Below are 11929 nucleotides of genomic sequence, written 5' to 3'. Positions count from 1 at the left end.
GACTTTTTTTGGCTAAAACTCTAAGCAATTTAAAAAGCTACGCCTTCTGTTAAAAACTCAATAAGAGTAGTGAAGACCAGGACCTCAATGATCCTTGGATCTTCCCTCAAACCCCACTCAAGCTCATCAGCTGACTTGACCGTCGAAGGTACCACGGGGGAACCGGTCCCCACCCTCTTACGTGTTTCTTCTTCTTGTTTGTGCAGAAAGATCAGGAATTCCAGTCCAAGGATCGGGCATAAAGTCGGAGGAGGAGTCGCCCCCACCTTTCATCCTCTCCCTCTTCGCCGTCAGTGTGAAGGTCAGAACTGCATCCCTCGACGGAAAGCCCCCATCGGCTGTGTGATATCAGACATCAACATATACAATCTGCACACCTCTACAAATCATCTCCGAGATAGCTCACCATCTTCTTTTCTTGACAGGTGCTGCCACAACCAAGAAAGCCATCAAGTTGAAAAACCTCATTCGTGAAAGAGGATTCTCGGACCTCATCTCGTCCAGTGCAGACAGCAATGGAGATCTCTAACTCCATTCTCAATTCTCAACATAAGTCTCTTGCTCGAACGGTATTTTGATAAGTTTTTTGTAGGGTTTTGGATTGCTACTTCTTGTTATTCATCATTGCATATATTCAGGGGCATCTATGAGTGATTTCAACAGACTTCCCTCGCAGTTCGGGGATCCTGTGAAAATCACATATAGATACCCGCTTTTGTGTAATTTTGCTAACTTTCAGTTTTAGTATAGATACTAATAGGACATCTTGTCCTATTTTACCTCAAAAAAAAAAAGTCTTACTTTCCTTTTCTTTAATTAAGAGGCACTTTTTTGTTATTTATTATTTCATAGTTATTTTCCGTGGAGGATTTCAACAATATGTGGCTTCAATCTTTTCCTCTAAAACTTCAATCTTTTCCTCTAAAAGATACAAGTTTTTTTAATCACAATGTAGGACCGCAACATCTTATTCTGTTAAAGTAGACCATTAAAAAAACATGACAATTAATTAAGAAAATATTAAAGTTTTGTGGTATATATGTTATTGAATCTAATATGAAGTAAATACGGCTAAAACTATTAGCATGCTCTCCTCGTCACAGATCACGGTCCATGTTTCTATCGCCAGCCCGGTCACACGTCACCTCACTTTATTTACATCAACCGAAAAGTTTCGACAAAAATTCTGAACTATCTCGGAGTTGAATTCGATTTGGATAAAGCGATTGTCCACGTGTCGATTTCATTTTCAGTATGTTTATCCATATGTTACTTGGGATCATAAATTCCTTGATATTTTATTTCTCAATTTCTGAGAGAAGGAAATTTACCATCCTAGTTCACAAGATTACTGTGATCTAAGAAGTTAAATGATTTAAAATGTGAAGTCTATAGTTTAGAGTAACAATAATGACTTACACATCGAATGGATAAAGCAAAGGCAGAGTTCAAATTTGCTAGGCTAAATGTATTTTATTCCATGGGCTAGCTTTACCTACCTCCTAATAAGTGAACATGGTATCTAATAGCATCACGTGGCACCAAAGTTTCACATTAAACTTTTTAATTTAATTTGCAAGTAAAACCATTTTCACTCCAAAATTGAGTATTCCCAATATGAATGGGAAGTTTTGATTTTGGGATAACCATCTATATACTATTACTAAAAACTCTTACCCTTGAAAACGCCACTTGGCAAAAATAACACATACCCTTGAAAACGCCACCCAACAAAAATGACACATGGCAAAAATGACACATACCCATATTAGTCTTTCACCCACATCTCCTTTCACCCACCTTCTCACCCCTTTTTATTTCTTCACCTCTAATTATTTCACCCACCTCACACTGTAAAATTTTCCCCTTTCGCTCACCCCTTTTTATTTCTTCACCTCTAATTATTTCACCCACCTCACACTGTAAAATTTTCCCCTTTCGGCTAATTCATAGCATGAAATTATTCTAATGTGATTTTAAGTTTTGGATAAATTTGTTAGTTCTATCTGAGCGTGTCTTGTAATATATATGTATGTAGTGGTGCATGCTTGTGTGCATGTATCTTATTGAATACAAGTGTATTTTTCTTTTCTTTCTATATAATTATATTTTTTGTTTCAGATCTGTTTGTTTCTTTGTTTATCTTTACTATTGGTAAGTGATGAACTCAATATAATCTTACTAGAATGTATTTCTCTTATATTATGTTTTGTTATTTTTCTCCAATGACAATGCATTTCACTTCAATATTTTTGTTCTTTCTTATGTTTATATAGAGTATGTGAAAGTTACATTTTATTTAACATGTCGTATTCTTATGGTTTGATGATGTTCTTAAATTACAATCATATACAATTTTCTTACACTGATTTTATTTGATTTTGGTATTACATTGTCTCATATTTTCATCAGGTGGATGTCATACACCCCTTATATGATTTTTATTTGATTTTGGTATTACATTGTCTCATATTTTCATCAGGTGGATGTCATACACCCCTTATATGATAGATATTATATTTTCTTTGTTTTTACATTGTCTCATATTTTCATCAGGTGGATGTCATACACCCCTTATATGATAGATATTATATTTTCTTTGTTTTTTCGACATTACACTTTCATTTTACCAAGTTTGTTGGAAAGTTATAACGGTTTAAATATTGATATGACTCATACAAAATGTTCAAATATTATTTTCCCATATGTTCACATTTTTTCCAAACCTTTCATTTTTTTATTTTTTTAAGTTTACTCATTTTTGGTACTTTTTTGACATTTTACTTTAATTTTGAATTTTTTCTACCTTCTAAATAATAAAATAACTCCCACCATATTTCTGAATACCGTTTTTATACAATTACATTTTTCAAACTATATATGATCTTAAATTGATTCAAGTTTTCCAAACTTTCTAATTTTCCAAACTATATATGCAACTTAGGTTGTATTATTTCTGACTACTTATATATTATTACTGTTTTACTTTACATTCTTTTGCTACAATTAATTTTTATATATTAAATAAATCTGTTGCATCGCACGGGCCTTAAACTAGTAATGAGTTATTCACACGGGCTTTAATCAATAATTTTAAACCAAAAATACTACTAATTAATTCATCATACAATTAAGTCTTTAATTGCGTATATCTGTATGTATACCGCAGGAAATATGTAAGGTTTTTATTCTTGTATTTAAAATAATATCTTGAGAAAATTAAAGGACAAATTTTCAATACAAACCCTTTTTGAATTTTTTTTTAAAAAACGACATGTTTCGACTTTAATTAACCAAAACCGACACAGTTTCAGGCTCAGAGCTGAAACTGTGTCGGTTTTGATTAATTAAAGTCGAAACATGTCGTTTTGGGGAATATTTTTACAAAAAAGTTGGTTTTGAAAATTTGTCCAAAATTGAAGGATGAGGAATACACAAGAACATCCTAGAATCCTATTGGCCGTCCCCAGATCATCCATAATAATTTCTCAGCCCACAGTAACTAACATTCTCCCATACCTAATTACTTTGCTTAATGTAAATTAGTAATAAATCATAGTATAACCATTTTTTTTTATTTTGCATCTGCCGAGAATGAATCGTCATCAACCAACAGAACAGAGAATCGAGCTCTATACTCTCCCTCTCTCTCTCTCTCCCTCTCTGCATTCAATGCTCCTGAGTCTCTCTCGAGCAGTCACAAAAACCTCAAGAACCAAACAATAAAAGGGTAAAAAAAAAAAAGAGAGCAAAACAGAGAGACACAGAGGCACCCAAATCGCTCTCTGAGCTCATTTCTCCTCTCTCTCTCCCTCTTTGAACCCATCTCCTCATTGAGGTCGGTAGAGCTTGGGAGTTTCTGAAAAGGTCCCTCATTTCTCGTCGCCCATCTCGCCCGTCGACCGCTTGGTGAAATGCCCCTGGGGCAATTTCGACGCAGCTCGCCCCCTCCACCGTCATCGCTTTGGACCGAAACCCATTTCTCGAGACCTCTCCTCCTTGCCAAAAAATGGGTTCTTTCTCGTTTCTCGGCGCGTTCACTGGCCTCCCGCTGCCTGAGAAGCTCTCTGTTGCAGCTCACGGGCTCTTCATTATCTTGTTCATCTTCTTCGTCTCAGCTCGCGCTGTCTTCTCCTTCACCGGGTTCCAGCTCTCTCCCGGCAAGGACGATCGGCCGGGCCCGGTTCTGATCGATGGGAAGGTAGTTTTGAATCGCTGGTTCAAGGTTTGCATTGCATGTTGCCTTTATGTTCTCTTGCTGCAACTAGGACTTCTTGGTTATCAACTTGTCTTGAGTGATTACTCTGCTATTTATCTCCCTTTGATACAATCATTGGCTTGGCTAGTGTTAGTTTTATCAGTGTATAATTGTAAAGTGAAGGCATCGGGTACGTTCCCCTCGCTGACTAGGCTGTGGTGGGCGGTCTCCTTTGGGCTGTGTGGATCCAATTTGTATGTTGATACCAAAGGGTTGATAGATGAGTCACATAGAGTAAACTCACATTTGATTGCAAATTGTATATCGGTACCTCCCCTCGTGCTCCTTTGTGTAGCCGCACTGCGTGGAACCACGGGTATAGAACTGTTTAGGGATGAGGAAAGCCTTCGAGAACCGCTGGTTGTAGAAGAAGAAGAAGAGCCAGGATGTCTGAAGGTCACTCCTTATGACGATGCCGGGTTGTGTAGCCTTGCTACGTTATCTTGGCTTGATCCACTGTTGGCAATCGGTGCGAAGAGGCCTCTTGAACTAAAAGACATACCTCTTTTGGCACCAAAAGATAGGTCAAAAACTTGTTATAAGATCTTGAGTTCAAATTGGGAGAGGTTAAAAGCTGAGAACCCCTCAGAGCAGCCATCCTTGTCATTAGCTATCTGCCGATCATTTTGGAAAGAAGCAGTGCTAAACGCAGTGTTTGCGGGGTTGAACACTGTAGTCTCGTATGCGGGTCCTTACTTGATTAATGATTTTGTGGATTACTTGGGTGGAAACATTACTTATCCTCATGAGGGCTATATCTTGGCTGGGGTATTTTTGGGTGCCAAGTTAATAGAGACTCTGACTAGTAGGCAATGGTATGTAGGAGTTGATATATTGGGGATGCATGTGAGATCAGCATTAACAGCAATGGTGTACAGGAAAGGGCTTAGGCTGTCAAGCTTAGCTCGCCAGTGTCACACGAGTGGCGAGATTGTAAATTACATGGCGGTTGACGTGCAAAGAATAGGCGATTATTCATGGTATCTCCATGATATGTGGATGCTTCCCCTACAAATCATACTGGCTCTTGCTATTTTATACAAGAATGTGGGCATTGCGACCCTAGCAACATTGATTGCTACTATTATTTCCATTTTAGTCACTATCCCCTTGGCAAAGATGCAAGAAGAATATCAGGATAAGCTTATGGCAGCCAAGGATGAAAGGATGAGGAAAACCTCTGAATGTTTGAAGAACATGAGAATCCTAAAGCTTCAGGCATGGGAGGACCGTTACCGATTGAAATTGGAAGAGATGAGAAATGTAGAGTTCAAGTGGCTTCGGAAATCCCTCTATTCACAGGCTTTTGTTACCTTCATCTTTTGGGGTTCTCCCATATTCGTATCGGTCATAACTTTTGGTACTTCCATACTTCTAGGACATAAGCTCACAGCTGGCAGTGTTCTTTCAGCATTAGCCACATTTAGGATTCTCCAAGAGCCTCTGAGGAATTTTCCAGATTTGGTCTCTATGATTGCTCAGACGAAAGTTTCTATTGATCGGATATCTGGGTTCTTGCAAGAGGAAGATTTACAAGAGGATGCTACGCTATCGATTCCTCGAGGCCTTACAAGTAACGCAATTGAAATCAAAGATGGATACTTTTGTTGGGATCCCTTAGCTTCGAGCCCTACATTGTCAGAAATTCAGCTACAAGTGGAGAGAGGGATGAGGGTAGCAGTATGTGGCATGGTTGGTTCAGGGAAGTCAAGCTTTTTATCCTGTATACTTGGAGAGATACCCAAACTTTCTGGTGAGGTGTGCTGACTACATGCTCGATCAATGCTTCTACGGTTTATTTGATATCGGTCCTTTATATCTTTCATATTTTGAAATGAGTCCCTTAAATCATTGAAGTTCCTATTAGGTCCCCCAGTTCGCATCAGTTGTTTCAGATTAGTCCCTCCAATCAAGAGTAGAAGTAGCAATGGAGGGATATTTGAAACAACTTATGAAATTGGAGGACCTAATATCAATTTCAATGATTTGAGGGATTAGTTTTAAAATAACTTAGGAATTTGGGGGCCTATCAGAAATTCTAATGATTTATGGGACTAATTCCGAAATATGAAAGGTTAAGGGACTACTATCGGAAAAACCCAAGTTTGTACAGTTGTTTTTACGTGTTCTTATTTTTTTCTGTCTATTTTCAGGTCAGAATCAGTGGTACCTCAGCCTACGTACCTCAGTCAGCATGGATACAGTCTGGAAATATTGAGGAGAATATTCTTTTTGGCAGCCCAATGGATAAGCAGAAGTACAAGAGTGTCCTCCATGCTTGCTCACTGAAAAAAGACTTAGAGCTATTAGCACATGGCGATCAAACTATTATTGGTGACAGAGGTATTAATTTGAGTGGCGGCCAGAAGCACAGAAGCAAAGGGTGCAGCTTGCTAGAGCCCTCTATCAAGATGCTGATATATATTTACTCGATGATCCCTTCAGTGCTGTGGATGCACATACAGGAAGCGAATTATTCAAGGTTGAGCATATTCAAATAGTTCATGTTTTCTATGGGCGAGTAAACTGCTCTATGTAGTGTCTTATGTCTTAACTTATTGGTCTGCGGTTACAGGAGTATATACTGACAGCTCTGGCAAACAAGACTGTGGTCTATGTGACCCATCAAGTTGAGTTTCTTCCAGCAGCTGATATGATACTGGTAAGCTAGTGTTTTCCTTTTGCAAATATATATGTGAGTTACTTTTCTTTGCATTATTGAGCTTTCTTTATAGATCCGTCATTTTTCATAGTTTGTTCTTAACTCTAAATCTAGACTGTCAAATGCTCTTTCATTTATCTAAATATCTGCATTCGGAGCAAGTGGGTTTAAATTTGGTAAACATTTAAACCTTCACAAAGAAGTAGGCTGCTATCAACAAATCTTTGACATTGTTTGCCCCCATCACACTGGGAAAGGTGTTCGTTTTTTGAAGTAATCTTCATGGGCTTTAGCTCTCTTTATCAGGTCTTTAAGGAGGGCCATATAATACAAGCTGGAAGATATGAAGAACTTATGCAAGCTGGAACTGACTTCAATGCTTTGGTTTCAGCTCACCATGAAGCAATTGAGGCAATGGATATTTTAGAATACACATCTGAAGACTTTGGTGGAACCAGTGCAAGCAACATTGGCAGTTTGAATGACGGGAAGTCTGAAAATGACCAGCAGTCGGATATAAAAGTGCTGAAGGAGAAAAAAAAGGCAAAGCGCACAAGGAAAAAACAGCTTGTTCAAGAGGAAGAACGGGAGAGGGGAAGTGTTAGCTTTAAAGTTTACTTGTCATATATGGCAGCAGCTTACAAAGGGACATTGATACCATTGATAATACTGGCTCAGACTGCATTTCAAGTTCTTCAGATAGCAAGCAACTGGTGGATGGCTTGGGCAAATCCTCAAACCGAAGGAGACAAAGCAAAAACGAGCAACATGGTTCTTCTGGTTGTTTATATGATCCTCGCTTTTGGAAGTTCATGGTTTGTGTTTGTTAGAGCTATTCTCGTGGCTACATTTGGCTTAGCAGCTGCACAAAAGTTGTTTCTGAAGATGCTTAGAACAGTCTTCCGAGCACCAATGGCTTTCTTTGATTCAACTCCGGCAGGCCGGATCCTAAATCGGGTAGATAATTGGTCATTTAATGGTTAATTTCTTATTCTTTAGTTATGCAATTTTTTGTATTTCTGATCCTATTAAATTATCATGTGTTTATGAATTTATCAGGTATCTGTAGATCAAAGTGTTATCGATCTTGATATTCCTTTCAGACTTGGTGGGTTTGCAGCAACAACAATACAGCTTCTTGGTATAGCTGGTGTCATGTCAAACGTCACTTGGCAAATTTTGTTTCTGCTCTTTCCCATGGCCATTGCTTGCTTGTGGATGCAGGTAATTCATAGTTAATTTTCTGAGTTATTTTGCAAGATTCATGACTATATGATGTTTTTTACAACTTTGTATAGAGTAAATGCCTTTTTTCGTCTCAAACTTCCATGATTTCATCTAAAGCAGCACCATTTATCCGCCAAAATATATTGATATTGTTAGTGTTTAGGTGCAGATCATTTATTATAAGCGCAATTTTTTGTGCGTGCAAGCATAAACATGCATCTTCTATTTTGTATGTATGTTTGTCTATTTAGGTATGTATGTATGTACTATGGATATATCCATATATCAATGGCTTATCCAACCAATGCGCTGAACGAATCTCCTCTCTTCACTTGTGGGCATACTAAAAGAATATGTCAAGTTCCAAATTGAGGAATTCGATTGTGTATATTTTCTTCAGACACATATGCACTGAAGTCAAAATCCAAAAAGAACCTACTGGGGAATTTTTAACAATATTATTTTGCATCTTATTTGCTTAAACTTTGTTAGAGTCATGCTATACTCGTTTAAATTTCTCCTTGAAGTAGCAGTGAGCATTCATGTGGAATGGGGCTTGTAACTGCTGTAATATACCTGCTAGATTACCAAGTGCATATCTGAGCTACCATGCAAACCATTGCTGAATTTGTAGTTATGCATAGTTAAAATTTGAAATTCGTGATATTCTCTTGCTTTACATTTTTAAGTCTGCTTGAAGTGATTTTGTTGTTTTTTTTTCCAGAAATACTACATGGCTTCTTCAAGGGAACTTGTTCGCATTGTTAGCATTCAGAAATCCCCAATAATCCATCTATTTGGGGAGTCTATTGCTGGAGCTGCTACCATTAGAGGATTTGGTCAAGAAAAACGTTTCATGAAGAGAAATCTATACCTTCTTGACAGTTTTTCTCGGCCATTCTTCTATAGTCTCGCTGCAATTGAATGGCTGTGCCTGCGCATGGAACTACTGTCGACTTTCGTGTTTGCTCTCTGCATGTTGCTACTTGTTAGCTTCCCCCATGGAACTATAGATCCAAGTAATGCATCTTACAACTTTTGAAAGCAGCATGTGCCGTTTTTCCAGTTATCAAATGAATGCACAGATTCATAGTATGTTAATGATTTTAAGTTCTTATACACTCGTATCATATCCTGGTCAAAATCACTCTTCTTGTCAAGGATGATTCTCATTGAAATACCATTTTTTAACTAAATATGTTTTTGTGTAGGTATGGCTGGCCTTGCCGTAACATATGGGCTCAACTTAAATGCTCGCTTGTCACGGTGGATACTAAGCTTTTGCAAACTTGAAAATAAAATAATATCTATTGAACGCATTCATCAGTATTGTGAAATCCCCAGTGAAGCACCAACTATCATAGAAGATCACCGTCCTCCGTATTCTTGGCCTGACAACGGGAAGATTGAACTAATTAATCTACAGGTATGCAGTCACATCTGTCTGTCATGTTATGAGGACTATCTAATGGAAAGAATACTTGCCTCAAAATTTTCTGAGATACTTTCCAGTACCTGGTTTGATACTGCGCATGATGTGTATATAATGTTCTTCTTGTCTGAACGGACCTAAATATTGTTCACTTGCTTTTATGCACATGAACACATGCATGTACAACATCACACTCTGCGCCTAGGGTTATCATCTTGGTGGAAAATTTGAAATTTTAATCATATTGTTGGCCAATAAGAAAACCAGGAATATGAAAACATTAACATGTAGCTTGAGCTAAATGGAGAGAATAAATAAAAGAGGAGACTACAGATTAGCACCTGGAAAAAAAATATTATGCAGAACAAGTAAAATAAATGGTGGCCATTTATGCTTACATTTGAGAAGAAAAAAAATTGAAGGCCTTTTGCTGTGGAGAAAAGGTTGTAGGCAAAACATTGAAATGTTCGATAATTCTATCGTCAGAAGTGAGGGTAAGAAACTAAACCTTTTGCTCATTCTAGAAAGTCATTATAGATAAGTCAACACTGATGCCAATCAGATATATCTCTTGAAGAAGAAGAAGTCTAGCATCACAGACTCTACAAAGGCCAAAAGAAATTGCTTAGCATTGGGAATATCTAAATATGTACACAAACTTAAGTATGAGAAAGTACCCTAATATTTACTGGTATATTATTTAAGTTGCTAATATATTGATGACCATGCCTTTGTTGAGTACTGAACTCTCCTAAAACTGTTTTAATAGGGCTGGGAAGTTAAATGTATGTGCATTGTATATCAGAATCTAAATGATTTTTGTTGTAGATAATCATTTGCAACTTACTTAATTTCATTTTTTTTAATTTTTTACCTGCAATAAGGTTCGCTACAAAGAGAGTTTGCCCATGGTTCTTCATGGCGTAAGCTGCACATTTCCTGGTGGGAAAAAGATAGGGATCGTTGGACGAACTGGAAGCGGTAAATCAACTCTTATACAGGCTCTTTTCCGTCTGATCGAACCTGTAAATGGGAAGATCATCGTTGATAATGTAGACATTTCCACAATTGGCCTCCATGATCTTCGCTCCCGACTCAGTATCATTCCACAAGACCCAACATTGTTTGAAGGTACAATAAGAGTAAATCTTGATCCCCTCGAGGAGCACTCTGATCACAAAGTTTGGGAGGTGAATGTGATTCTTTCAAATCTGAATATTGTAAGTTATATTGATTCATCAGTTGGTTGCTTTAATTTTGACTTGTCATTACTCAGGCACTCGACAAGTGTCAGCTTGGAGAGGTGATTCGCCACACTGAGCAAAAACTTGAGGCTCCAGGTTTGTTACAAGCACATTTGTCTTTGTATTCATATACAAGTGTAGCAGAAATGTGAATGTTACAATAGACAAGTGAACATACACTGAGAGATAGGATAAGAAGTGAGTTCAGTGTGAAGTTCAAGTTTGCTCATATTGAGCATAAAATGAGAGAGAATCGTTTGAGATGGGTTGGTCATGTGCAGTGGAGACCAGTAGATACACCGGTTAGGGGAAGTGATAAGATTAATGGACAAAAAATGAGAATTAGATGTAGTCGTAAGACAACTTGGTTGGAAGCTGTTAGAAAGGATATAACAAGGATTAACTTAGTGGAGGAGATGGCCTTTGGTTTTTTCCCTTTTCTGTTCTGACAAACATAAAAATAAAGTATTGAGGGAGTTTTCCCCTTTCTTTTTTATCAAGGAACATTCTTCTTAAGAGACCAAAAATTTCCTGTCATTCTTGCCAGTTCTTGGTTAATGTTATTTTGATTGATAAGATTGACCACATATATAACTGGTCAAGGATTATACTAATATCACATGAATATATTTACACCTGGCCAAGAAGAAAGCCAAAAGAAAATTAAAGATATTCATGTAAATTATGTCTGAACAAAAGTAGAAAACTAAAAATTAAGTATTTGAGGTTGTAAATCTCAAAACCTACAAATTCCTTTCTTGCATTGTTTGTAATTAGCATAATAGTTAAGGTGGTATATGACTTTGTTTCTTGTATATATGTGGGTGCACGCGTAGGTATTGTGTGCCTCTCTATACTCTTGACTAGTGTGTAATTGACGGGGCACAAATCCAGACCCTTACAATCAGATCAATATATCCATATCACAATTATGGTCTGGGTGTCACCAAGTCAGCATCACACTGGCATGGACACGCTAGCCCCCATTTACTATATACATCATGTAAAACAATACAACATATAACGTGTATCCCGTTTTGTGTGCCTGATGCCTGTTACCTTGCAGTCTTGGAGAATGGAGACAATTGGAGTGTTGGACAACGGCA

General features: G+C 37.5%; 1 protein-coding gene across 1 annotated transcript in view; it reads left to right on the top strand.

The window, feature by feature from the left end:
- The window catches only part of LOC109824946 (ABC transporter C family member 5-like), a 9928-nt gene continuing 1645 nt past the window's right edge, over positions 3647-11929 (top strand). The window contains 12 exon segments of the mRNA XM_020391581.1: positions 3647-6016; positions 6412-6627; positions 6630-6740; positions 6834-6920; positions 7227-7877; positions 7980-8144; positions 8872-9166; positions 9359-9573; positions 10464-10769; positions 10856-10919; positions 11890-11926; positions 11928-11929. The exon segment at positions 11928-11929 is cut by the window's right edge and continues 171 nt beyond it. Coding sequence (XP_020247170.1) covers positions 4010-6016; positions 6412-6627; positions 6630-6740; positions 6834-6920; positions 7227-7877; positions 7980-8144; positions 8872-9166; positions 9359-9573; positions 10464-10769; positions 10856-10919; positions 11890-11926; positions 11928-11929 — 4156 coding nt within the window. The 5' untranslated portion in view covers positions 3647-4009.

The sequence above is a fragment of the Asparagus officinalis genome, chromosome 10, assembly GCF_001876935.1.
Source record: "Asparagus officinalis chromosome 10, Aspof.V1, whole genome shotgun sequence".
NCBI classification, from domain to species: Eukaryota; Viridiplantae; Streptophyta; class Magnoliopsida; order Asparagales; family Asparagaceae; genus Asparagus; species Asparagus officinalis.
This window is presented reverse-complemented; position numbering and strand designations above follow the sequence as displayed.